The sequence below is a fragment of the Amaranthus tricolor genome, chromosome 13, assembly GCF_026212465.1.
Source record: "Amaranthus tricolor cultivar Red isolate AtriRed21 chromosome 13, ASM2621246v1, whole genome shotgun sequence".
Classification (NCBI taxonomy): domain Eukaryota; kingdom Viridiplantae; phylum Streptophyta; class Magnoliopsida; order Caryophyllales; family Amaranthaceae; genus Amaranthus; species Amaranthus tricolor.
In genome coordinates, this window is record NC_080059.1 from 4,035,477 (window position 1) to 4,062,500 (window position 27,024).

At 35.0% G+C, this 27,024-nt stretch overlaps 3 protein-coding genes across 5 annotated transcripts in view; all 3 read right to left on the minus strand.

The window, feature by feature from the left end:
- Positions 1 to 963: 963 nt before the first annotated feature.
- Positions 964 to 11,306, minus strand: LOC130797475 (uncharacterized). Of its 3 annotated transcripts, XM_057660067.1 has the most exons (14): positions 11,019 to 11,304; positions 9,619 to 10,820; positions 8,705 to 8,879; positions 7,210 to 7,322; positions 6,742 to 6,834; positions 6,522 to 6,591; positions 6,122 to 6,177; positions 5,604 to 5,654; positions 3,808 to 3,912; positions 3,662 to 3,706; positions 3,418 to 3,526; positions 2,600 to 2,805; positions 1,448 to 1,534; positions 964 to 1,369 (listed from the first exon to the last, which is right to left on the minus strand). In XM_057660067.1, exons 1-14 carry the CDS (start codon positions 11,050 to 11,052, stop codon positions 1,202 to 1,204), a joined length of 2,514 nt encoding a protein of 837 aa, XP_057516050.1. In that variant the 5' UTR covers positions 11,053 to 11,304; the 3' UTR covers positions 964 to 1,201. The 3 variants fall into 3 exon arrangements, with proteins under 3 accessions (XP_057516050.1, XP_057516049.1, XP_057516051.1); XM_057660066.1 differs by having other exon boundaries at positions 9,619 to 11,304; XM_057660068.1 differs by lacking the exon at positions 2,600 to 2,805 and having other exon boundaries at positions 1,208 to 1,369; positions 9,619 to 11,306.
- Positions 11,307 to 12,050: 744 nt separating this feature from the next.
- LOC130798274 (tRNase Z TRZ1) lies at positions 12,051 to 20,371 on the minus strand. The gene is made up of 9 exons (XM_057661198.1): positions 20,174 to 20,371; positions 19,811 to 20,058; positions 18,998 to 19,160; positions 18,805 to 18,875; positions 18,598 to 18,693; positions 16,466 to 16,579; positions 14,238 to 14,306; positions 14,076 to 14,150; positions 12,051 to 12,470 (listed from the first exon to the last, which is right to left on the minus strand). Exons 2-9 carry the CDS (start codon positions 20,003 to 20,005, stop codon positions 12,396 to 12,398), a joined length of 858 nt encoding a protein of 285 aa, XP_057517181.1. The 5' UTR covers positions 20,006 to 20,058; positions 20,174 to 20,371; the 3' UTR covers positions 12,051 to 12,395.
- Positions 20,372 to 22,210: 1,839 nt separating this feature from the next.
- The window catches only part of LOC130797947 (probable aldehyde dehydrogenase), a 10,847-nt gene continuing 6,033 nt past the window's right edge, over positions 22,211 to 27,024 (minus strand). Inside the window, exons 8-16 of the mRNA XM_057660747.1 lie at positions 27,011 to 27,024; positions 26,063 to 26,176; positions 25,104 to 25,235; positions 24,937 to 25,026; positions 24,750 to 24,839; positions 23,829 to 24,038; positions 23,584 to 23,694; positions 22,758 to 22,837; positions 22,211 to 22,666 (exon numbers count right to left, since the gene is read on the minus strand). The exon at positions 27,011 to 27,024 is cut by the window's right edge and continues 91 nt beyond it. Of these exons, the coding sequence (XP_057516730.1) occupies positions 22,528 to 22,666; positions 22,758 to 22,837; positions 23,584 to 23,694; positions 23,829 to 24,038; positions 24,750 to 24,839; positions 24,937 to 25,026; positions 25,104 to 25,235; positions 26,063 to 26,176; positions 27,011 to 27,024 (980 nt within the window). The 3' untranslated portion in view covers positions 22,211 to 22,527. The remainder of the gene's footprint in view (positions 22,667 to 22,757; positions 22,838 to 23,583; positions 23,695 to 23,828; positions 24,039 to 24,749; positions 24,840 to 24,936; positions 25,027 to 25,103; positions 25,236 to 26,062; positions 26,177 to 27,010) is intronic.

The following is a 27,024-nucleotide window of genomic DNA, read 5'->3' on the forward strand; positions in this document are numbered from 1 at the left end:
GGAAAGAGAAGAAATGGGAAGCAAAGAGAAACGGGGGTTAATACTTGATATAATCAATGAACTAAAATATACAAGGTGGTAACTTGTTTTAGCTTTCAATGCTTCAATTTTAGCAATTTTCTAGATATAATATATAAAAATAATTCTATGTTTAAGGAATCTAAAGAACTACGTACTATTTGATCTTATGGCTAAGAAAAGTTTGATTAATCTCCAAGGGGTGGAGTAAAAATACACTATAAATTTTAAGTTCGGTTTGTATGTTTTACTTTTTCTTTGAAATTTTAAGGTCTAAAAACAAATAGTTAAACTAAAGCAAAAACAATGCAAAATAATATCAGCTAATATTTAAGGCTCCTAAATTTAGAAGGTCCTATGCAATCAAACACCTTACTCATGCTCAGAATTATGCATGATAACCTCTTAGATTTGTTAAGTAAATTTAAGTTATTGTGATTTATGGTGATCTAAATATTTTCCTAACTCTTTAAGTATTTGACCCACATAGAAATAAGAAGAAATTATTGAGTGCCCCAACATTTAATAGATTCAATGGTGGAATACACGTTGAGTAGGAATAGATTGGAGTAAATGTTGATAAGTCCAAGGCAACATTTTCACCAATATCCACTACATACAAAATGAAAGTGTAAAAAGGTCTTTGGATGGTGTTGACCATTTTGGGTTTTATTAAACCAATATAGTTAGTAGATGACTAAATAAAAGTATAAAGTACTCTTTTTTTTTTTTTGAGAGGGGAGGTTTGATCTTTTTTGACTTTATGTAAGTAGTTAATGTGTGTGAGTGATGTATATATATAGTTAGAAATTTAAAATGATAAGTTTGTTAAAGAGAATTACAATAACTATGAGAGTATTTTAGAAGTTTGGATTTTTTTTTTGACATGACAACAGAAAATAACATGAAATAAAGTCACTTATTTGAGAGTTAGAAGCCAACGTATAAATCACATTAGAAACATTTAAATCTGATGAAAATCAATCATATATGTCGAACTTCATTGGTTTTACAATGCACGATTCGCCAACACCGGATTGATTAGGCTCACATCCTGGTTTACATCATAATACAGGCAATATAATGTTTATATCAGCTGGTTTGAGCATTTAATATACAGCAGGGGCAATGTAAAAGTAAAAAATTGCTAACTGCAAAATTTTATATAATTAATTTTGGCGAATCAATCATCATCTGCATCAAGACCCCCAATACGATGTCGCCTTCTGTCGAAAACAGCTTTAAAGGACTCTTGCTCTGCACGCAGCCTCTCCTTAAACATGCTATGCTGCTTCTTCATAACTCCAGGTTTTCCGGTTTTTGCTTCCTCCTCAAGCAATGGATTCGACTTCTGTACAAGTTCAATGAAACACTTTAAGTAATTTGAGCGAGTAAGCATCTAAACTTTATAACTTTACAAGAGACTCACCAGGTTGTAGCCTGGACCAGGACCGATGACCAACGAACCTGAATTTGCCTTCTTGACAGCACCAATGGAAAACCCAGTACGACCACTCTAGAAGACAGCAGCATTTTCAGTTAATTAGGAATTAACATCAAAAACTACTAAAAAGTAAAAACTATAGTTCAGCATGGAAACAAATACAGAAAAACAAATCAACATAGAATTAATGCTCGTTCTATCGACAAGATAGCACTCATAAGACTAATGTACTTGCTTAATTTGCTACTTAATTTCATATTAATTCACCTTTTGAATTCACGATTCACCCAAAATGGGCCAAGAAATAAAACAAACCAAAGTTCACTAGTCAGTAGTCAGTTGTCTCCATTGATAGGGAGCAGGCAATTAGGTGACATATCGGCTTTGCAAAATCTAAATTAACCACAATATAAGTCAAGGAAGGAGATGGAAAGCAATAATAGATGCTTTCAGGTAAATTTAGCAAACATAACTAAAATTTCCCTACAATCATAAATACATGGAAAAACATACCACAAGGAAAAATCTAGAGCAACAGAGAAAGCCCTAAATAAGAGAGAATTAATTTCATGTAAAAAGTGCAAGATCAAATATTTTCCCCTAAATGCTAGATATGTTCATGTAAATTACAACAGAACACAAACATGAAAATCAAGCAAATTGCCATAGATAAAAGGGGAAAAACTCCCGCAGAGGCCCAGACTCACCACATTCCCTAATATTTTTTTCACTCCATTTTGGGCATTCCACAAATATTTTACACTCACTTTTTCCAACTTTTTGTCCTACTCACTCATAACTCTCCTTTACTTTTTTCCGTTCCCTCAGTCCCTCCGCATGCCCACAACAAAGTGCTACTATTATGTTAAGTACAATAGTAAGGGAGGGAATATTGACATATAAGAGCAATAGGGTTAAAGCTAATCCCAGAAGCAACTAAAAGAGAATTAGTATAATTCACACTGCAAAAAAAAAATGTAAGCAAAAACATGGACAAAAAGCATTTCAGAATAAAGATATAAAAAGATAACACAGTAGAAACACTACACATGACCACAATATACCAAAGTGTGACATCTATAAATGTCAGTTATTCAAGCATGTAAGCATAGAAGAACGAACACAAATATATCATACCTGATCCCCCCAATGAACAGATTTACCTTCTCTCCCATAAGTTCTCACCGATCCAGACAAAACATTTGCCTTGCCCTTCAAAACTTCAGTCCTTTCATTGTCATCATCATCCAAATTGCCAGACCACTTACTACGTCCTAAATCTTTGACTTCCTCTGATGAATTATGAACCTGAGTCTCAAAGTTCCACTCATCCTTCTGTAAAACTGTTTTGAAGACCATAACTTAACCATAAACCCTTCCTCTATAATAATTCTCAATGACATACAATCAATTGCAATTTTGAAATGATTGAGTTGAAAAACTGCTAGCAATTCAAGGTAAAAAGATTCAAAATCCTTAACATTTTATAAGACTGTCATGGAAAAAGGATTTTATAAACCAAAGAACATCAAGTTTCAAGGAGTGGTGCAGATATTAAAAGACGCCAACAAGCATATTGAAGAACATTCAAAGGATTTGAGGAGATATTTATAGACAATATAAATGGGCCACAATCTTACACGTGCAAGCAAACATACAGCCCTTAAAAATATTCCAATAAGCAAAAAAAGATATTACATTCCAAAATCTCAAAGGTCTCCGATTAAGACCTTTCTACACTCCTGATCACACTTCCATTTCTCAATAGACAAAAAACCAGTCAAAAAACTTAAGCTACTAAATTGAAGGATGTGGTATGTGATCACTTGCTTTGTCTTTGTCAATTAAAGGGAGTGGAAAAGGAAAATCAACTCCAAACAGCATAGTTTAATTTCAGCACAAATCAGTTGAAGAAAAACTGACAAAAAGTGAATTGAGACAAAGCTGAAAGATACCATATTGTCCGAGGTCTCCCGCTGAAGCCGTAACAATTTTCTCAGTTACGCTCTCATCCAACTTATTCAAGCCTCCATCAATGTTGTCATCTTCTGTGTCCATATCAACCTGTGGCAAATTCAAACAAAATCAAAAAGATCAACCACAAAAAAATTAAAAGATTTACTAAACATGCAGCAAGAAAGGCCTTCAGAATAAAAAAATAAAATAAAAGATACCAAAAAAAAAAAAACTTTATTCTACCTCTTCTATATTGCTTTCCTTCAAATCATCTCCATGGAATAGAGACTGTCAGAAAAATATTACAATTATCATTTTGGAACAAGCATGCTAATGCAGAAGCTAATTAGAGTTACATAAGCTATAGAAAAGAGGGTCATAGAATTAACCTTAACATCCACTTGTAAGTATAGCGATGGAGCTTCTTCCCATAGTGCAGCCATCTTTTCCACTTCAACCTGAGTAAAGCCATGGATGTTCCTAGCAGTGCAACCCTACACATAAACAGAAATTAGAGAGGAAAAAACACATTTGAGGCCATATATGCTATTGGCATTAACTATTTACCACACTCAAAACACACCACTATTTTCAAAAACATACCCAACAGGCCAACACCACTATCTATAACCCTTTAGACCTCAGTAGCCACCCACACCCCTTTCTCTTCAGACCATAGTGCATAAAAAAGATCACATTGATACATCATATTATATCGGCCGTGCCGTAAAGGTTTCAAATCAAACCAAGCCAAGATTTCCCGAATCATAAAGGTGTAAAAAACATATTATAGACCGGTTCAAGGGATATCTCATGGGTTCAGCTGATATTTGGTAATAGGACAACGGCATCACGCCCGTTATAGCATCACCATGAACATAATCACAGTCATGACTGAAACCTCATTTATGTACTATGCTTCACAAAGCAATCTGCGGGGAAACTTCCACTAGGATACACTCCTCGCTTGCCACCATCTACTAGCAATTTTTGTTTTTATATTGCAAAGATTATTCATAATCATAAAACATCCAGACTCCTCCAGCCCATCAAATACACCAAGTCCATTGATAACGGGATTCATCTGTCCACGGGTAGATGTGAGTTCAGTCTGTCCACAATGTGGGCAAGCCTTCATTTTAATATGTCCGCCACCAGGTAGAGAATATCAGAAAAAATAGGTGGGGGAAAGAGCAGGAAATCCACAGAAGGTGATTGTGGATTTTTTATTTGGGGGGATAGGAGTTAAGTGATTGCGGAGAAAAAGAGAAAGAAAGTATAGGTAATTGGGTCGGAGCAATCTGAATAATGACAAATTCTGATGTTTCCTAAGTTTTCACATCAACACTCAGCAATTCAGAAATACATTTCAAATTTCAGAACTAACTCGAGTCTCTAGAAGATATGAGTTATTTCTATAACTAATAAAGAGGCAAAAATTATGGAAAACTGAAAAAATAAGTGAAAGTTTTTTGAATGCATCATTCAAAATATACAATAAAGAAAAAGCAAGAAATAGTTTGGTGAAAAACCGAAATCTAACCCAAGCAAAATTGAATTAATAATTTGGTTTGAACTCTTTTTTGATTCAGTTTTGCTTGGATTGGAAAAAAAATCAATTTGATTTTTGTTTGGATTCAGATTTCACTAGAAAAAAAAACGAAAAAAACGAAGCGAAGTCTAATCTAATTTTGGAGCCCTTTTCTTCAACAGAAAAATACACTTGACATTTAAAATGTAATTCTTAAAAAAATTCGGCGGAACATTAAAATTGGTTTTTTAGAATGCTTAAAACTTTTAACTATTTTGTATATCGAACTTTTAATCATGTATTTGAAACTTAGTTAAGTGTTTCAATTATTAATATTTGACTAAGATAATTTGATCTTATGGTTTGATTTGGCTTTTGGGAGTGTAAATAGGTTCGGTTTTGTTTAATTTGGTTTAATAAACATTTGGATTGAAAAATGGAAAACCAAATTTAGTTTGGTTTTATTTGGTTTTACATCAAAACTAAACTAAAAATTGAAGTTAATACCACCCTAGAGAAACCAGAACTTGTTACTGCATAATGATAAAGTTTAAGACACATGTAGATCATTCTGGTGCTACTAGAAATCTAAAAAAACACAAAAAAAACCTGCACTATGACCAACAACATTGTTAACTACCCAAAAAAACTCACTGTTGGATCCTTATACGGCGCTTCCAGTACATAAACTTCATAGCCCAACCTCTGAAAGAAAGAAAGAAAAAATAACAATCAATCAAAGCTGGAAAAAGAATAACTAAGTTAGGACTTAGGAAAGAGAAATTCAGGTATAACAAAAATGAAAACAGCAGTCAAGAGGATGTTCTGGCTCAATAATAAACTTTGGCAAATCGCACCAACATCAGGCTGAAGTAATTAGAAGCAATATCATATTTCAGCAATAAGCTTAAATAGACAGCGTAATATAATTCACCATAAAAATACATTAACAATTCCAGAGCATTAACCCTAACAATATGGGGGTTGGCTACATAAATCAATGTGAGAGATCCTAGTGGCCTGTAGCCATCAAAAGAAAAACAATTGATAGCAGACAGATCCACAAAAACATTGTCCGCTCCGAACTCGAGGAGAATCCCTTGTCACAGACTCGAAAAACAGAAAACAGGCAGAAAAGCTCACATAGCTTGATTTAAAGAGACAGAATATACCTTTGCAGATGCCCAAAACTGAGCAAAATCAGCTACCCGCAGATTGCGGTCATCCACTAAGACGAAGCACAACATATCAGCGAGAAATGAATCAATTCCCAATGAAAACTGCATCTGATGTCAGTGAAGATGAAAGCAGTGCGACAACACCGCATGACACTTGAACCCACAACTAAACTCAATAACCGAAATTCATAAATTCCTGATAAACAGGAACAATATCTCACCTACTTAGATGTCTATGCCTATGTTTCTCTAAAGAATATTAAAAGAACATTAAATTTTTAACACAGAAATTCAAACACATAGAAGTTTATTTATACAACAAAAATAAATATAGATTTAAAAAAGGCGTAACAAAATATCAACATATATTTACTTTAGTAATAATTAGTCATACCAATTACGAAGGTGAAGGAACCCTCCTCAAGAGTCTTCTTAAATGCTTTTAGCATGCTCGATCTATAAGCCTAAACAATAACAAGACAAATATTCCAACAAAATTTGAGCAAAACGCAGAGGAAGAGAGAAGTGTACTCATATCACAATCTTTAGAAGATTCCAGATAACAAAGCAGAGTTACTTAAAAGAAGGCTTATAGTTTCAGATAGATGCATCACCTCCTCCATTTCAGGTTCATAACTATACTCTAAGACCTTCATGACGGGTTTCTTGAATCTCACTAACGATTTTGAAGCCTCCTTCTCATCAACCTATGCGATATAAGATATTCATTGTGCAAGTTCAAAGATTAATTAAACTGTTAAGCATTGTAAAAGGCACTACATTATGCTAACATAATGCTCCATTCTATTCTGAAAATCGCAGCAATAATTTAAAGAGAACTCACTAAGCTTTTACTTTCTCTAATACATTCAATTTACAATGATAGCTTTCAATCAATATACATAACTCTGCATGTCAGCTATTCAACCTACCACATGACTTAAAGGACTCCCAAAGTAAAAATTAAAACAAACGGATGTAACGGTTATACCAAATATGAACAGATGATCCACTTCATAAATCATGCAATACATATAAGAGAAATTGAACATCCTAACGAGGGTGTATATCAAGAAACACACCTTCTCAACTTCAGTCATGAAATAATCATCCATTGAATGAATTCTAGGCGCTTTACCACCATGTTCAACTTCCAAATCTCGTAACATCTTTGCTAAGTAACTCTTTCCACTTCCTGCATTAAAGAAAGTGTAAAAAGAGAAGACATCCTCTCAAGCTTTGGGTTCAGATTGAGTTACATTCAACATTGCATTTTATTACCTCAATACCATTAAGTGGCTCCCACCTTAGCGGGAATTGGGGAGTCAGATGTACACAACCTTCCCATTTTTAATGATAACAAAGAGGTTGTGTCTGATTGGCACTTTGCAATGTACAAATTCACATAAATAAGTGCACATGATTGAAAAAATAATTCTATGCATGTAAAGTAAAGTATATTCTAATACTGCATCCATCAAATACTAGTCGTCTAGTAATGAATGGGAAAATGAAACACCATTTATTACAATATTTACAACCCAATCTATCATTTTAAACTATATTACTCAGATTTGGATACTATTGCTTTTGCGTACAAGTCAATAACTTTGCTTTAGCTATGTAGTGAAAAACTTTCGTGATTTTAACTAAAGGTGAAGTGTCCAGGTGATATAGCCATGTTGGAGTGTCTAGTGTCTTAAAACCTTAGTTCACAAAACTCGGCTATGCACGCATAAGGCGAGGCTCAGGTGGGCAACGGGCTAGGTGCCTTGATTGGGCTTGATGAAGTGATTCCTTAATATGAGCGCCTTATAAAACCCAAGGCCTGTTGCCTTTTGGTCTTGGCCTCAGAAGAAACCCCTTTAATGCAAGAACTATGTTTTCTCTTCTCATCTTATGCTTTATTTATCTTCTCATCATCTTTATTTCCATTTTCATATGTTTTTTTGGGTATTTATGGGATTGTTATTTTTTTCTTGATTTTGGGGCATACTTGATGGTAAATAATTAGTTCGAGCAACATAGATTTCGACCACGTAGAGTTAGGAACTATGTTTCTTGAAAATGTTGGACTCATGTTTATTTTTGCAGTATGTTTCGAACTTTTTAATCGAACATAGGTGACACAAAGTGGCAAGAATACGTCAACAAGTTGCATTTTATATGAACCCAATAATAATTGGAATATTTTTTATCAGGTTGAAATTAACAGATACCCATAATTATTAGGAAGTAACTAGCCATTTTTTTTACATAAAGCTGCAGAACCTGGCAACAAATATGCATAAAACACACAACAAGAAAGGACCAGCAACCAGAAACATTTGGAGAAGGATAATGCATTCTAGCCTAAATTGATGAGATCATGCGGCAAGATAAGCACTCATTTCCAGCAGACAACAAGAGTCTGTGAAATGTTTTAATATAATAAAAAAATCTTTAAAAATTCAAAATGTAGTATCAAAAACACACGACAACATGAACTCGGCAACCTCAACTCTAGACTTTAACCACATAAAGAGTTCACGAAGAAAAGATTGTGATATTCAGAAACTAGATCGGCTAGAAGAGTACCTGGTAGGCCTCGAAGTATGATTACAAAATGATCTGGACGAGATGCTCGATGAGGTGGCTTGAATAAGTGGGCAGCATCAATAATTTTAGGTTTATCAGCAAAGTTATTCTTTGGTAAGCGTGATTGGCCATCTCCAACATATTGTCTAATTAATGTTGAAGTGCCTTGAGGATCCTGGCGAAAGAGAATTATTGTGAGATTAAATAACTCACCCTTTAGCCTCTCCATTTAGCAAAAAATGACATACAATTGCTACAAAAGGCTTTCAGTAGTGCTCAAGTAAAGAACTTCCAGATTTCACGCAAAACAAGAATTAGAAGTAAAAAACTCAATGTGTAGAACCATAAACAGTTGGAAAAGACTACCATTAAAAGTAGAATCAACGGTGAACTCTAAGGATGATAACCATATTACTATGAAACCCCTTATCAACAAGACAACAAGAGGTCTCATGTCAAAAACACCTTGAAAAAAGTATTTGTTAATTCACTTGAAGATCAAACAGAAATCAATGAAGGAAAGGTATTGCTGGTTTAGCAGATTGATAAAACCCATAAGTAAGCAAAAGGCGCAGCAGTCTCCACAACAATGCTCTTGGTGTCAATTAGAGATTAGTATCACTTATCCCATATAGGAGATACATACCCTTGTTTCCTAGTTTGTCTCCATATTGCCACACTAGTAGAACATGGGTAGCTATCTCCTATAAGACCTAGTATATGTCCTCCAGAGAAGGAGAAATGGTGGCCTAATGAGCAGCCCTATAATGCATTTCTAGGATCAATCACTAAGCAAATTGTTTAAAAATAATCATAACAGCTTCATATTAAAGCCAGACGCAGCCATTAAAAACCCGAAGTATACCATTAAATCTATAATACAATAGCCAATAAAAAAAACAAGAATCACTCACCCCTTGAAACGCTCCACGTGTTGTATGTCCAGTTTGAGAGCTCAATAGAAGTGGGGCGGCTCGTGAGTGAGATTCGGGAATGGGGACTTGTGCAGGGAGCACAGCCGCTGAAGAGTCAGCATGAACAGGAAATAAAGAGGAGGACACTATCAATGGTGAAGATAACGGCTTTTGTTCTACTGGCCAGCTAACTGGTGGCTCCCTAGGCAGAGGAGGGGGAGGAGAAGTTGGCAGTGGAGGCTGTACATCATATCCTAGTGAAGCATGCATGTGAGCCATTTTATCTGAATTAGAGTTACCATAACCTCCTTGATAATTCATATTTGAGACCCCATAATGAGCCTGGGTAGAAACATTTTGATTACCAGTTGGAACTTGATACCCATCAACAGGAGGTGGATGTACATCACTAATTTGGTGTTGAGAACCATAATCATATCTCAAACGACCAGGTTGTTGCCCTGTAGAAGGTAACGGAGAATGGTTGTTTGGGTAGTGGTTCAATGATGGCATATTGTTCCTATGATCATTGTGCATTGGAGCATTGTTAGGATGCATAGAGTCCACATTGCCACTATACATCTCTTTTAAACCATGAGAATTTCCATAGTTTGAGTAATGATAACCATGCCCCTGTCCATTAATATCATGTCCAACCCCTCCCTGATAAAATCTACTGGGATCAGAAGGGTTCTCCACTTGCCCATATTGAGCTTGCTGTTGATATTGATTTCCCAATACATCTTGCTCCACATTGGAGGCACTCCTATTCATAACAAACTGCGATCCAAAATGCACATTATGCCCCGTCCCCAACGAGTTTCTCATCTCCACATTTCCCGGAGGTCGCAATCCACAATTACTCGAATTCCCATGATGCCAACCATCAAAATTCCAATCAAAACCAGAACTTCCTGAAGCATACCCTCTCACATCCCCACCAAAACCAAAACCTGGATTAAACACTCCTTGATCATGAACCGACTTCAATCTCTTTTCATTATCTTCCACATGAAAATTCGACGAAACCCTAGCAACGCCGTTTGGCCCATATGGCCCACAATCGTTTCCATCTACCCTTAATCTTTTGCTACTCCTATTATTAACATTACTATAATCATTCCACATGTAACCACCATCCCCATATCCAGAACCATGATTTTTCATAGGATAGGGACCTCTATTAACAGTTCCAAAATCACCTACATGAGGAAAACTTGGGTTTCTGTTACTATAGCTCGGATCATAATATGGGTCACCCGGATTGTTATTATAATTGGTTTGGTTAAAGTTAATTGGGGAACGAATGGAATCAAAAGCAGGTGTAGAATATGCAGAGGGATGAGAGTTAGGAGGGCAAAAGGGAAAGTGAGAAAAAGAACAAGTAGGACAGATATTACCTTGAATTGGGTTAGGACGCCATGAATGGTCCATTGATTTGCAGAAAGATTCGATTTGTATGAATATATTAGATCAAACACGAACAAAAGAGAGTTGTAGCCTTGTAGGGATTACCAAAGTTCTTGAATGTTGGGTTTTGAGAGATTTGTATATTGGTGTTTTAAGTGGGACGGTCGATGGATGTGGAAACATGAAAACTGGAAACGAACTTCAATTCGATATATATTCATAGATCGAGACTCAGAGCATTGTGGCAGTTTGGGTAAAATTATACTTCCTCCCTTACATTATAACTGAAAACATATCACAATTAGATACAATTATTTAAGAACGAAAAAAATACATATTTGGCATTACGTCCATCTTAATTAAGAAAAGTATAAATATGAATTTGATTGATAGTGATTTCATATGGATAAGGTGTTTAAAATTAAATATCAAATTCGATTTGAATTTGAAAATTCAATTATCCATTTTACCCCTTATCAGATAACAAATATTCAATTTTTTTTATTTTTTTAATTTTGTACACACAAAAATTTAAGTCAATTTCTCTTTTTTTTCTTTAAATAATTTTTTTATAGTTTGAAAAACATATTATTTGTTTATAGTTTGAAAAACAATTTAGTTAGACAATATGATTGGATGCTAAAAAGTCTAAATTAATTAACATTTTATATGTTATGCAACTTGTAGTTGAGAATTGTAAATACCAAGATGTTCAAAACCCGAAGAGAATTTTTTATTTAATGTCAAAATATATTTGGCGTAATTATTGGAAACCAATAACTTATACATCACCTCAAGCTATCAAATGACTCCTACAGACAACTTTACCCAATGACTAAGTCGGTTAATTAAAATTAATTCCGGAGTTATATTAATTTGATGTTGATGATGTTAGCTCATTTTGGTTATCAACTCCCTTTGTTAGCTTATGACCTTATTGAACATATGCATATTGTTCGTGTGTTGGCCTGGTATGAAAAACTCTCATAATCAAATTACCCACCTTATAAGACGAGAACACAAGGATTTAATGTCGATCACGTCTCGCTGATTAGTAGATCGATATCCTGCCAACTACACGTAAATAAAAAACATCTCTTTCTACAACTTTGTGCTTAATAATGTCAGAAACCAGTCTATTCCCAGATTCAAAACACTTCCAGATTGATGGCTACAACAATTTTCAGAAGATTTTTGATGTATACTATCATGTGAAATTTAAATGGATATATTTCCAGCAACCGTGGAGGAGGAAGTGTAAAAATGAATTAGAAACGAAAAAACAAGTTCCACGTGTCAACAACTCAAACTTCATGTGTAACAGAAGATGCTCCAAAACTGGAAACGTCCCTTCAATACCATCATCATCAAAATCCTTCGGTAAGAGCGAAAACTCGACCAGAAAATGTTACGGGCAATCTTGATATGGCTTCTTCAATTTCCTGCCAAATAATGGATGGTTAATAAGAGTAAGCTGAATTCTAGCATACAAAAGATGTACCATCAAAAATGTCGTCAAAATTATGCACATAATTAGCAGAACTAGTTTAACATAATTTGCAAGTTCACTTATTGAATTCGCAATTCACTAAGAATGACCTTACAATAGCCCAAAAACAACCATAAGTCTCTTTTTTATTTGCAATTCACAAGGACATCAGTGAATCATGTGACAGTGAGCAGAACAATAACACAGAAGTTGTAGGATAAAGTTTGAGGTGACGATGTCAAACCAAGTCAGTCAATAGTTTATGCCTCACTTTGGTGCTCTAGGAGAATTACTAAATACATCCACCGATCACTGCAAAATATAAGCTCACAGATTACAGATATGAATTACTTTTTCCGTCCTCCACTTGTCCAACTGATTCTTTCGCTTGGGGAAGAAAACGGGGCTGAAACGTGCGGGTGGAGAGGAGAGACAGTATTATCACGTCAATTCGTCAAAAGAACAACCAGATATAACCTCTACACTGCAAAATACTCCTATAGACCAAGCATCAGCAAACACTTCCCAGTAAAAATTGTATTTGGGATCTGGCTTACATATGCTTAGGATCCTAACAACTCTCCTTACATATCACATAAACAGTAACAAGAAGAGCAGCTCTTCCTGTTTAATGGAAAAAAAAAAAAGCCTTTTTTAATTGCAGTTTCTACCCAAAATGAAAAGAAAGGATGTAGAGTTAGAATAGAGATTACACTCACCTAACTGACCCCTGCCCTATCTCAGTAAAGGAATATTTAGCAATTTTGCTCATGTCATTTAGATGTTAGAAAAAAGACCAAATGGCGGGCTTGGCCTCATTATGATTCTCTCTTTGTCATCATCCTTCATTTCCAAGAAAATATGTTATGATAATTATTGGAACAGCCAGGAGTCAAAAGTTTGATGTCATGTGATCAGCTTAAAAACGGAAATTAGCGTCAGAGCTTGTGTGAATCAGACATCTTTTGTTAACAATGAAATTACTTCTACTTTTGCCGTGAATCAGACATCTTAAAACCACAAAAGGTACTGCTCCTTGTTAAATCATACCAAATCATCTTAAGCGTCACTGGCCTAGTCTATTGGGATGAGTAGATCTGCTATGTTGCGGCTTAGGGGAACTTGGGTCTGATCATATCTTGGTTCACTCAACTAATTTAAGGATGAAGCACCAATAATGATTAGATGTTAATGACATCAAAATCCTGTCTACATTGACAAGACATGGATAGGAACCCGAGGTCTGAATATAAGAGAGACACAAAAACTGAGATAATAAGATGGAGGATCTGCCATGCAAAGAAACTATCTCAGGCAACAAAGAAATCTTCATAAAAGCAACAACGATCAATTTTTCTTATTTCTTTACGATGTCTGAAATATTTTCTTTACGATCAATTTTCTTTACGATGGAGGATCTGCAATGTAAAGAAAATATTTCAGACATCTAATGAAGATAGTTTCACATTCATATTTCTTTTCGATGTATCAAACAACAAAACTCAACAGTGATACTCATAATAGAAGATGAATAAGGCATAGTTCCTAGCACTCATACATTGACTTGGTATCTTGCTGAAAAGTGGATCAACAGAATTGCTTTATTCTGAAACATATCAGCATATTTAATAACCTGTAAGCATGATGTGTTGAAGCAAAATTAATTTTTCTGTAAATGTCTTCATTAAACAATTATTAAAAACAAAAGGGTAAAAAAAACCTCAGCAAGGTGTGTATGTCCATAATCTCTTGCATGCTCCACTGCAACTGCGTTATCTAAGAAGGTGCACTGCATTAAAATAAGTCATCTGCGCCTTTAGTGTGGGAGATTTAGTGATCAAGATAAAATCACAAATGTAAACATCAGCAATGAGTCCGAGTACATCAATCATCAATTACAAAGAAACCAGTATTAGCCCCCTCTCACTAATTAGCAACAAACAACGCCGCTTTCATTAGATATTAGCGATACAGATACTTCCTTTGTCTTAATAGATAAATTCACAAATGTAAACGTCAGCGATGATTCTATATTGGAGACGTAAGTCTAATAGGAAAAAAGTTCCAAGCACAATTGGAGTCATTTGAGCATGATTCATGCAATATCTTGTACCTCTCCCAGAACTTGAGCTCCTACACTCTCCTCGACAAAGAAAATAGAGAGAAAAAGGTACAATCACAAAAAAGAGACGAGAGAGAGAGAGAGAGAGAGAGATAAAACAACATCCAAGGTTAAAAGAACACATATCACAAGGATTTCATACATAAAATTGCTGCAAACCCAACTTTTTCATATAGACGGACACTGCAGTTCTAAAGAATCAATATACAGTATACTGATAAGTGCAATTATTTGCACTTATTGCGTCTATTTTTATGCTCCTTTGATGAAGTTTAGTGGTGGTTTAGGATTGTTTTTAGTCCATTTACTCCAGTTTGTAATATTTTGATCCTTTGGGAGTAATTGAGTCGATTTTGATGATATTGGGATATATTTGTGCAAGATTTGTGGCTCTTACAATTGCAGGGCACTTTGAGAAGGAGATCGATGCTCACGAGTCAAAGAATGCATGAAAGAGGCCGCAAAGCGATCCAACATATGAAGTCCCCAGCCCCAAAGGAAAGCCTACTCGGCTTTGAGAAGCCTTCAAAGTAAAGCCTAGTCGTCTTTAGCATCTGGATACAAGGATTATGGATAGAGAGTAAAGCCGACTCGGCTTCCTAAGAAGACCAAGCGACCGCCGAGTCGGCTTAATATTCTGGAAAATTGATGATATTGTCAGTGACAAAAGCTGACTCGGCTTTTGTGGAAGAAAAGTGACCGCCGACTCGGTGATAGGTTTTGAAAAAATCATTGTTTTGCTTCATTAAAAGCCGAATCGGCTTTCTGCTGTGGTCCTTGACCGTCGAGTCGGCGTTTTCCCCTGTCGAGCCAGCAGTTACGTTTTATTTTTAGTAGATATTATAAATAGAGTTAGTTATTTTTGTGAAGTTGAGTTTTATTCCTGAGTAGTTTTCTGAATTTTTCATCATTTTTTGCTTTCAAGTTCTTCCATTAGCCCTTTGTGGGGTAAAACTCCATTGTTACATTTGATTTCTTGGTAATTTTCATTTATGTTATTCCCATTAGTAAGTTCTCTTTGTTAATAGCTTTATTATTTGCTTTTGTGCACTGAATTTATCTATGATCTTCATGTTTATAGTTCTACTTGAGGATTTATTTATCATTTACTACATGTTCTTCATCGTTATGTCTAGAGAGTAGTTTTCCTCTCTAGGGTTAGGGCATAAATTTTAATTCGAAGCATGAGATGATATTTTATGGATTGATTGTGTGAATTTGAGTCCATAATTGAATCTATGCTTAATGAATCTCAGTTTAAATATCTTTATTAACTTTTTCAATAAAACGGAAGTTTGAGATTAGGATTAATTTAGGATTGAGATATATTTAAGTTAAATTCCTACTAGTTTAGCCAATAAAACGGAAGTTTGAGGATTAACACTAGTAAGGTCTTAAACCAATATTAATCAATAGAGCGAAAGCTTGAGGTTAATTAGATCACATTTAATTATGCTAATGACTCAATTTCATACAATCATGAGAGTGATCGACTCCCATGTTAGAATTAGGTGATGCCCGATACCCTAGAGTTTGTTGCATCATTGTTACCTTCATATTAGTTATTGTTTTAGTTTTAGTTCTTGCATCGTAGCATTAGTTTCCCCAACCATATTATTTTCTTGATCCATGTCTTGTAGTCATAAAACAAACAATTTGATTAACTCGCCTCCTTGTGTTCGACCCACAGCTACACGTCAATCGTACACTTGCGGTTATTAAAATTTGCTCTATCATATACACACTAAAAATATTGAGCAATTCATCCATCTCTAAATAAAATTCACAAATAAAAACATAATAGTACTCATTGGAGTCGGAAATACCTCCATTACAAGAATCTTGGCCCTAAGCACATCAACATTAGTTGGGTCAATAATGAAGTCGGCCATTGTGTCTCCAGTAAATGCCACTTCAGGTGATGTAGTTGTAGTAGTAATCTGCAAATTGTGTAACCAATCCATCATATAAAGTTAAGCAAAACCAAATACGCAGAAAATGCATTGAGTAAATAAAATCTCGTATATTTGACCATCCTGTTCTTTGTGTCTTACCCAAGTAAAAAAAATCCAAATTTTACGTTATTTCCATCATCAGAATTCTCAATAACAACAATGCCAAAGCCTAAATGCTGATAAATTGTGGTCAGCTGCCCAAAAATCCAACATCAAGTATTTATTCTTAAATTCAAGGACCCGAATTGTTTAGTTAGTACGCAATTTTCTCTTTACAGTTGTAGGGTTCATCATGCCTTTCACTGACTTCCACTTGCCTTATGATGATTGGAGAAAATGGCGTCACAATGAGAGAAGCTAATGCATAATCGAAACTCTAAGTCAACAACAAAGAACAAATTCAAGATACGACTTTTGCTACAAACAAAACATCTCACAAACACGTAAAATCTTTATTTAGTTTTGTTAATTTTAAGCAAGTCTAAAATAAGAAAGTATAGTTGCAAGTCCAATAGTCCAAGAAGTCTGAAAACATGTTGATAAAAAGAGTTCTATATCCAATATATATCACAGGTATCATCCTTATACTTAAGATAATGGAGGAAAGTTTGATGTCTCATTTGGTTTGAATATGGGTGTAGGAGCTAATTTTAGTTCAAGTGCGACAAAGAAAAGCATCTCAAATGATTAAGTAACAAGAACATATAAAGGAAACAAGTGCACGTGTGAAGAACGACTCCAACGAAAGCCTTAAGTTGTTCATTGAAATCAAACTAATAAAAGTTCTCATTATGCTTATCCTATGATTATTTAAGTCACAAAGAGAAGAGTTCCTCTACTCAAATTAGATCCCTTGGAATCAATGAGAAGGAGCAAATTGATGATGTTGTTAATGAAGCAATTCAAGTGGGAGGCTACATGAAACAAATGGGAAACAATCACAGCAAGACTTCAAAACCTCCATGAAGACTAAATGGCCGATACAAAGCCTTTTGAATTCAAGCTTAATTACAGTTGTAATAGAGCATCCAAGGCAAAATAAAACATCTCCTAAATTGGAAGGTTTAAGAAATAGAAAGTAAATAAGAAAGCCTTTTTAAGGCTCTTTTTACGTGTAATAAGATCTAATTAAGCTACTAGTTAAGTTAGCTTTTTACCTTAGATATAAGTTAGGGAGCTTTTTACCTTGGATGTATAACTTTAGTAACTTGTGGAGTTTTAACCTTATTTGGTATCTTAAATTGGGAGTTGTGTTAGATGAGAGTCAAAGAGTTAGGTGTGTAAGTCGTTGTTAGCATGCCTAATTCCATTATAGATAGAAGAAAAGCAAAGCATCTCATCCTAGGGTACGCCTTTTTTGAAATACAAGTTGATTCTTTGTGAATTATTCGAGCAAACTTGTAGCGTAACCTTTTCTTAAGATGTTCATTGTGATGCTTAGGGTGTCTACCAAAAGTGCTTAAAGACACAATTATTGGTTATATTGCTTTGATCCATCCGTTTTTCCTTCTTTCTTTCAAGGCTCTTCTAAGTTGATCATTTTCCTTGTCTGCCTTTAAGTGAACATCATAATGTTGGGGAGAAGGGATGGAATAATGGTGATAGCTGTGGAGGAGCTTTAAATGACTAATATTTGGAGGGTAAGGGAATAGAATGGCAATGTAATTTTCGGGGATATTTGACTTGTTAACATGACATATCACGAGATAAGTGAAATATTGGTGTCGAGTGTTGACTGCTAGGGTACACAAATTAACATTTATGGGTGTTCTTGTGTAAAGGTTTTAGTAAGGATGGTTTGGGGTAAAACACTACACTCACAGGCAATTTATAATAAATAATAATCCCTTCCCTCTAGCGAATATTACTTCTTTTTCTATTCTACTGAAGGCAGTTGTAAAAAGAAAAGTGGAAAGCTTTTTTTGTTTAAGAATCAAACAGGCTTACTAACAAGGTCTACCATACATTTCAAAAATTTTACTTGAGAATACATCAAAACAGACCTCCACACCTGATAACTTCAAAGCCTTGATCTCATTCCCATGGAGGCCAATGTACTCCTGCTTAAGCTTCTGTTTAACTGAGTAAACAACATATCCCTGAAAGATCAAGAAAACCTTATCTTAGTATACACATATGCTTTGAGAAAGGTCTTCACTCACACATTATCTCTTAAACCGAGAAATAACTAAGAGGGGATTACGTGGTACCTGACTGGGAATAACATGATATGTCTTAAATGCTTTTACTTTGAGGTCTTTCCTAAGATAGAATTCTTCTCCTGAAAAACATATGATACATTACTAAAAGTACTTAAGAAGAAACCTCTAATGATTGAGAAAACATAAAGGAAAAGAGAGTTCACTTTACATAATGGAAATGTCTATTATATATGTAAATTACCCACGTCTAGACCAACTAAGTTATGCTTCAGTTCAGATTGGTCCATTACTCTGTGTACATCAAAAAGCTTTTCCACTTCTCTTTTTATTTCTTTAGGTACAAAAATTGTAGGAGGCTTCATGGAGAATAAACCCCGAGTTGCGACATACATTGGTAGTCCACCCTGATAAATAGACAAGAACAACAAATTGGATCATTAAAAGAAAATATAGTCTCCTGGGAAAATCTACTGGTCTAGGCTGCAACTGGATACTTCAAGCCTTCAGCAATGAGTTTCTTTAATTAGTTCTAATAATGATGACTCCAACCTTACGACAACCTAATCCAACCTATCCCTTCATTATCCACTTGCTAATAACTTTCTAAAATGGTCACAACTTTGTGTTGTCTACTTGCCAAAGTTGCAAAATACAATACATCCTAAAAGACCAATATCTCAGAGTCAGATTAACAAGCAAAGCAGCCAACACTCCCTCCCAATGAACAAAACATCACTTTTACCCTAAAGTAGAATCTATAAGCATAACCTTGATAAACAACTGCTAATCATTATAGTATATTGAAGCTTAAGATTCACAACCAAACATCTCCAAGAAAAAGAAACAGCATTTTTATGCAGTTCATACATGTCAATTGTCAATATCCAAAACATGAATTCCATTGCAATTTGCAAACCCAATCAAAATGCTCTAAAAATCCCTAAAATCATTATGGATAAAACTCGAAAAACCTTAAAAAACAATGAAGTATTAAACAATCCAAAAAAACCCAAAAAAAAAAGGTGGGCAGTTGAGAACTAGTAAAAAGACATACAATGTGATCCATATGACCATGAGAGATAAAGAGGAAATCTTGGGAGATGGCACGTTGAGGGCACCTTCCGATATCGAAAGCGAGCTTGAGACCAGGGAAGATAACGCAGGTTTCCTGCCCACCAATTGATAACCCTTCAATTGTATAACCTTGTACCTCTATTCCTCTTTTCTTCTTTATCAATTCCGTCGACATTTGTGCAGCAGTTCTAATAAGGGTTTATATTTCCTTAGATCCAATTCAAGAATCTACAAATGAAAATCAATTATAGACCAATTGAAATCGGATTAATCCTAATTTTTTTCAAATTGAAGCGAATAATTGAAGAAACTCCATAAAAAAGAATTCAAAATTTTGAAGTACCTTAATACAGACAGATTGCAAAATGGGTGAAGCGTGGGCAGCAGTTATTCAGGCGTGGACGGCAGTTTCTCAGGCCAGGGCGGTCAGGCGAGGGTCTGGGAATGTGGGAGTAGTAATAGAATGAACAGAGAGCAGGTACGTGCAATTACTGATTTACTGTAATACACAAGGTGAACACGACCAGACCCAAAGTCCATGATTTTTCTTTTACTCTTTTGACCAAATAGTTTTCAATAAAAATAGGCAAATATCTCATTTCCCATAAGCCCTAAAAATGTGAAAATTTGGAATGCAAAAGACAATATCAAAAAAATGAATAAAATAATATAAATTTCAACTTTATTTTAAAAATAAGCGTAAAATTCTCAAATTTGAAGTTTGGAGCACTTCGAACAGGTCAAAAAAGACAAAATAGCTGTTCGGCGTTATTAACAGCGAACAACTATTTGACCTATTTTTGTGGAGCATGTTGTTCGCAGTACAGTTACTAACTGCGAACAAGTCAAAAAAAGTCAAATAGTTGTTCGCAGTTAGTAACCGCGAACAACTATTTTGTCTTTTTTGACCTGTTCGCAGTTACTAACTGCGAACAGCCCCAAACCTCAGGTTTGGAAATTTCACATTTACTTTCGGAATAAAGTTAAAACTTATACTATTTTGTCCATTTTTTTGATAAATTATCTTATACATTTCAAATTTTATAAAAATATTTTAGCTCTTCGCTGGTCATTATTCTCACTAAAATTTTTACCAAAGATATGTAATCGTTCCTCTAAACTTTTTTTTTTTAATAATATCTGATTCATTAATAAAGAGTCATACGACATCTACATCAGGGATAAAAATTAGCAAATACATAACAACTTTAACCAAAAATAATTTAAAATTAACAAAACTACAATCGTTGTGTATGTGATCTGACAATTCTGAATATCCTCTTCCACATCGCTATTTGATTCAGCCTTCGACGAGGGGTTCTTTCGATCAGTTGTAGTTTTGAGATAGAATTGAATTTGATGTAGTTGATAGTAATTGCAATTTTGGTGTCTGTTGCATTATCGCATTAATCTCTACCAAAAATTCAACTAGAGACCAAAATTCATAACGCCAAACTCTTACAAGGAGAGAGATTAAGACCCAATATATGGGTAAAATCAACCCAATAAATGGGTAGAACAACTCTCCTGTATGGAGAGTACAAAAATTTATTCTAATCATATTAAAAAAAAATTTTAAATAAAGAAATTAGGAGCTTACCATCAACCAAAAGGTTGAGGATAGCCCCAAACCAACTATAGAGATTAGGGTTTTTTCAAATAGAGAAGAGAAAAAAAAAGGAAGGTGGCTAGGTCACGAGTATACTTTGTCTATCCTTTCCTCTAAACTTTATTTTGATTGATTTTAATATTTAGAGTTCAAAATAGTAAATACTCCTAGCTTATTTGTTAGATGTTGTTTAGGATTTAGGGATTAGATTTTAGTGTTTGAATTTTGGGTCATAAAACTAGATTATTAGCTATGATTTATTAAAGCTATAAATTGTTATTTAGCTTGTTAACATCATGTGACTTGGGATTTGAAAATGGTATAATTGCTTGTCTACAATTTTTTTTCTTCAATTGTTTTAGGTTGATTTAAGGTTATAATAGAGCTTGACTTTGAATTCATGTTACTTTATTGTTGATAATTGGGACTACTTGCGAGGTAAATTGTCAATTATCATGTTCAAGGTTTAGGTAATGATATTTTTATTGTGTAGGGTTTAAGAATGGGTCATACTTTCATGTTGGAATGTTTATATTAATGAACTAGATGTTCAAGATGGACCGATGAGAATATGAGTAATTGGCAGTATGATATCATTTTGTAGTCACAAAGTAGTTAAACCCGACGAACAAGGTATGGATGAGGGTTGAAGTTGACAAGTTGATGATTGAACGATGTGACAAACAAACTCAAAAGGACATAGTGACTAAGAGGGAGGTTAGACGAGTTGTTAGATGTTATATTGCAAAATGGAGATACAACACTGAAGCAAAAGGTAATCAACACATCAAAGTGGTTGATATTCATTCCAATAATATAGCCATCAACACATACACCATCTTCGTTTCTATTAAGTGACATACTCAACACTTATTGGAGCCTTCATTGCGACCATGTTTTCAAGAATAAGGCGGCAAAATCATCAGGCCGTACAGGGGAGACGGGAGAGTACGAAATGAATATAAGGTAGTAATATCTGGTTACATAGTTGCACTGAAAGTGGCTTGGCTTTTATTCCTCTTGCTCTGACTAGATTAGCTAATGCAATACGCTTACGTTGAACACCTCTCGACTTTGTAAATTTAGCTTCAAGTAGATGGTGGGATTGACCACTGGTGGGGAACAGGACCAACATCGTAAATGATTTCTCTATGGCAAGACCATACTAGTTTGATTGCTTCAGGAGTTCCAATGCCCGCACCTCTAGGATCTCCGGCAGGTCCAAACCTGAAAAATAGAAGTATTTTCATGTTTCAAGAGTTTAGAAGGAATTTGTAAGCCAGCCCCAAGTTATTCAATCATAGGATCTTGATTTTACCAATGATTTTGTGGAGCTCCTGTAGTCCTTGCTCGTAGACCAGCATAAGTGGTTCCGTTCACTGAACTCCCAATAACTTCCTGCAAATTGGCCAAGCATGTAGCATGTCATTTTTCTGTACCAAATTGATCAGAATGATCTACTCTAGAATCTAATTCATGTTCATGTACATGTACATCTATGAACAAAACATGGTGCGTTAACTCTTTATGATTCAGAATTCTGTATATTAATACATAATCTTGTATAAAATTGTAATCACAATCTAAGAATAATGGCAATGAAAGACTAAGATAAACCAACAGATTTTTAAACATTTATTGCACTCAATCTTTCCGAAAAGTTCAGTAAAACATGTGTTGTACTGGTGTCCACATTAACATATATATTTTAGCCTTAAATAACAGGAATTTAGTTCCATTTTGAATAGTGATTAGACCATGTCATGTATCTGATGTTTTCGGTGGGTGTTTAGCTTCCACTTCCTCAACAAATTCGAGATGGTACATGGGTTTGATAAATGCAGTTATACCCGTCAACAAGTGAGACACTCCTGCTAATGCAGGTATTTCTGTTAATCAAAAGGAAAAGTGAAAGTTTTATTTATCCATGTTCCCAACGCCAATCTTTGGGATTAAGGCTTTGATATTGTTGTTGTTCCCAACTCCATAAAAGGGCTCTCATAAACGTGGAGTTTGGGGGATTGAATGGACGCAACCTTAGCCTTCTTAGTGATATTAAAGAGGTTATTTCGAAGCAAACATCATCTGCAACTTCACATAAAAAATAGTAAAGTTGTAGACAATAAATTAAGCTCATATCTTGCCTGTAGGAATAATAGATCATTTGACACCACAGCAGCAGTCAAATGTGCATGCATCCTCTCTAGCGCATCTAATACCATTGGAAGCTGGTTTGCTTTATATTCGGTGATAATCTGCAAGTACCAGATTGCAGGAGATCTAACATTAGTGTTTCTTCATTCTATTGAGGTGCATACAACATAATTTCAGATGCTATTTTGCAGAAATCAACAGAAAGGTGCGCGGGGGTGGGGGAGACCAGCCTCACCTGGAATGGTCCAAATATTTCTCTTGTCACAAGCTCAAAACTTTTGTCCTTCAGTATCTCCTCTATCGGAACATAAACAGCCGTAGGCTTGAAGGCACCATAGATTGAGGGTATAGAGTGATTTTTAAGAGCTTCACCACCAAATAGTAACTTTGATCCCGGTATTTTCAGCAACTTCTTCACATGCTCCAACATTGCTTCAGTTGTAACCTGTGGATAGTAACCAAAACAAAAAATGACAAAAAGCAAGATGAAATAAAAATATCACAAAGCAGCAATTTGCTAGGGCAAAGGCTATTCAATGCCTCATAAACATAAGAAAGTATCAGAAATATGCCACTCTTGGAGTGAAAGCCTACATAGCTATACATGAATATATCATATAAATTTCAGTCAGTTAATATCATCACAAAACGATCAAAACAAAAGATGAATAGAGATTAGATCAACAAATAAGCACCCACATGGATATGGCCAGTAAATGCCCTGAGCAAACGGTGCTGCTAAACAGGGCCCCTTGATGTTGGAGGGCCCTAGGAAACCCAAGCTATCAGTTGGCGTAAGACAATGGAGGTTTAGGGCAGTAATATAGATCGTTAACTGCTTTCTAGGAGAATAATTAGAATACAAAGCGGTTTTTAGGGCAGTGATAACTGATTTAAAAGATCCATCTCTTTGATCAGTATACGCATACAGAGAATCAAATAAATTGAACATTCACAAACATATTCAAATCCAGCTATCTCCAAGTTCGAACAACATGAAAATGCATTTTCCTCCGTGCTAGAATCTAGCATCTTATTGCCACACCTTTCGACCAAGCACATGAAATTGTGATTCTTCCCTTTCATTACCAGTAATTTTTGTAAAACGATCAATGAGTTTCAATATCTCACAAGAATCATGCAAAAAAAAACTTACAGTTAAAACAGGTCCGACAGTCAAATCGTCTAGCTTCCTTCTAGAAGCAAGATCTTTCAATTTGGAGATAAGATGGCTTGCTGACCAGTTCTGCATTGAAGAAAAAGAAACTATAAATGAACACACACACACACACACACTCATTACAAAGCCTCACTTATTCCTGCAGTATAATTAAAAGGTTCACCTCGTGCATGAATAGAATAGACTGTGCAGAGCATTTCTGTCCACTGCATGCATAAGCATCTTGATCGCAAACCCACGCAACATAGTCTTCCTGCCACCGATAGCAATATACTTGAGATGTAACAAAGCACACATCAGAGATAATGTTTGAGCACAATCAAAATATACCTCCTGAACATCAGGCCCAAGGATTTTCCAATCAAATCCTGCATCCTCCAATTTGACCCGGCCCTTCAGGTCCTCTGCTAGTTTCTCTGCTACCCTTGAGCTTCCAGTGAAGAGGGTCATTCGAGGATTTGCCTGTACACACATTATAACCAATCTCAATAACTTTAGACCTCATCTTCTGACCAAGCTGACTCAGTTTCTAAAAAGGATCTCAAACCAGAAGACTAAAATGAAAGAATCAGTAAGGGATCATGTGTACTACTGGTAATTGTGCCTTGAAATTTGAATTCCTTGGGTTAGGGTGCTCGGAAAAGCATATGGCCTGTTTTGAGAGAATGAGAGACTAAAGGGCTTAGACGGGCACTTTAGTAGAGTTGTTATGCTCGGACGAGCACATTAGGTGTTTGGAAATGCATTCTGTTCCGCAGACTGCTTATGACTTCTTTGCATACATTTGATAACCACGTGTCTGTAGTCCCTTCATCTACAAATCTAAGGTCCAAGATGAAACCCTAACCCATCATCCTTTGTTGGCCTCCATCCTCAAAACCTCTCTCTCTCCCAGCTTTTTCTTCATCAACAAATGTAACATATAACCAAAATCAATTCTATCACATTACTAACCCATCACGAACCCCATCACATTATAATAATAACTATTAATATTCATTGTTTTAACCACTAATGAAAGTTCATAAGGAAAGAGACATTGTTTTTTAGACTCTACTTTGTCTAGTGTGAAATGTAAGAATACATGCACATCAAACTTCGATAAAACCATAACCAGAATTTCCCCCTTCCCTATCGGAAAATGGAAAATATAACAAATTAAATCCTGGAATTATCTCTTACTGAAATAGAGATAATTCCCAAAGAAAAACAATCAAAAAATTATCCATACCAGATTTCGATAAGAAATTATGTAAAGTAACTTATGAAAGGTGGGTGTAGAAAGAAACCTCCATCAGAACTTTGTTCATTGTCTTTCCATCAGAGTTGATGAAGTCGACATCCTCAACAGGTAACCCACATGCATGAAGCAGCCGCAGCATTTGATCCATCACAATGCTCACCTACAGAAAAAACGTTTCAATGATCTAGAAAGTACTAATCACAGATTAAAGAAGCAAACCATGAAGTAAAAGTTACAGAACACAATGGCTTCAATGACAGCATATATTCTTTCGGAATCAATAACCATTTGCAAATGTAAAAGGAAAAATATTTATGTGTGACTGGAGATAATCTAAGCAGTAAATTCTGGTCTACGACACTAATTAAATGTCTCACTGAAATCCTCCGAAGTGTTGTGAAGTAGCAAATTCACCAATTTCTTACCAAATCCTAAGATATATAGAAACAAAGTGTATATGATATATCCCACTATTTTCCCCAACTAGAACTTACCGAGTTTTACAAGGTGGAATTTTGGCTTCTTTCACAAACCACAAAAAAAACAACACCAAGGAATTTTGGCTTCAGGTTCATAGTTTTACAACAATTAATGGGAAGTTCTAATCAATGAATTAAAACGAGTTTGTTCCATTACAACACTTAATGGGAAGTTCAAATCAAGGAATAATTGAAAAAAAACGTATTAGGCATTATAATTTTTTTAAAACATCTATAAGTCTATAAGATTCTAAAAGGTCTATATAAACTTTAAATTTAAATCTACTCTAGAAACTTGAATTAGTATGATAAAATGGTTATTATGAATCAACAACCACAGAAAACAAGCATAAAATTAAGTATCATATTAAATTAGAAATTCCAAGCGAAGATAACAAGATGTCTATTTGGATTCGTTGCAGATATTTACTTCTAATAATTTCATGAGTTCACTCAAGAATAATCATTAACAAAACTGTTGGCTCACTACCATACAGGACGATCACATAAAATACCTTGCTATCCACTT

Excerpts from the sequence above, each read along its gene's own strand:
- LOC130797475 (XM_057660066.1), bottom strand. The coding sequence starts at position 11,052 with ATGGACCATTCATGGCGTCCTAACCCAATTCAAGGTAATATCTGTCCT. Across the intron at positions 6,835-7,209 it reads TCATGACTGAAGTTGAGAAG|GTTGATGAGAAGGAGGCTTC; the intron begins GTGTGTTTCTTG and ends TATATCGCATAG. Across the intron at positions 3,707-3,807 it reads ACTTACAAGTGGATGTTAAG|TCTCTATTCCATGGAGATGA; the intron begins GTTAATTCTATG and ends TTTTTCTGACAG.
- LOC130798274 (XM_057661198.1), bottom strand. The coding sequence starts at position 20,005 with ATGTCGACGGAATTGATAAAGAAGAAAAGAGGAATAGAGGTACAAGGT. Across the intron at positions 19,161-19,810 it reads ATGGTCATATGGATCACATT|GGTGGACTACCAATGTATGT; the intron begins GTATGTCTTTTT and ends TCTATTTATCAG. Across the intron at positions 12,471-14,075 it reads CAGCAAGATACCAAGTCAAT|GAAATTGAAGAAGCCATATC; the intron begins GTATGAGTGCTA and ends ATTATTTGGCAG.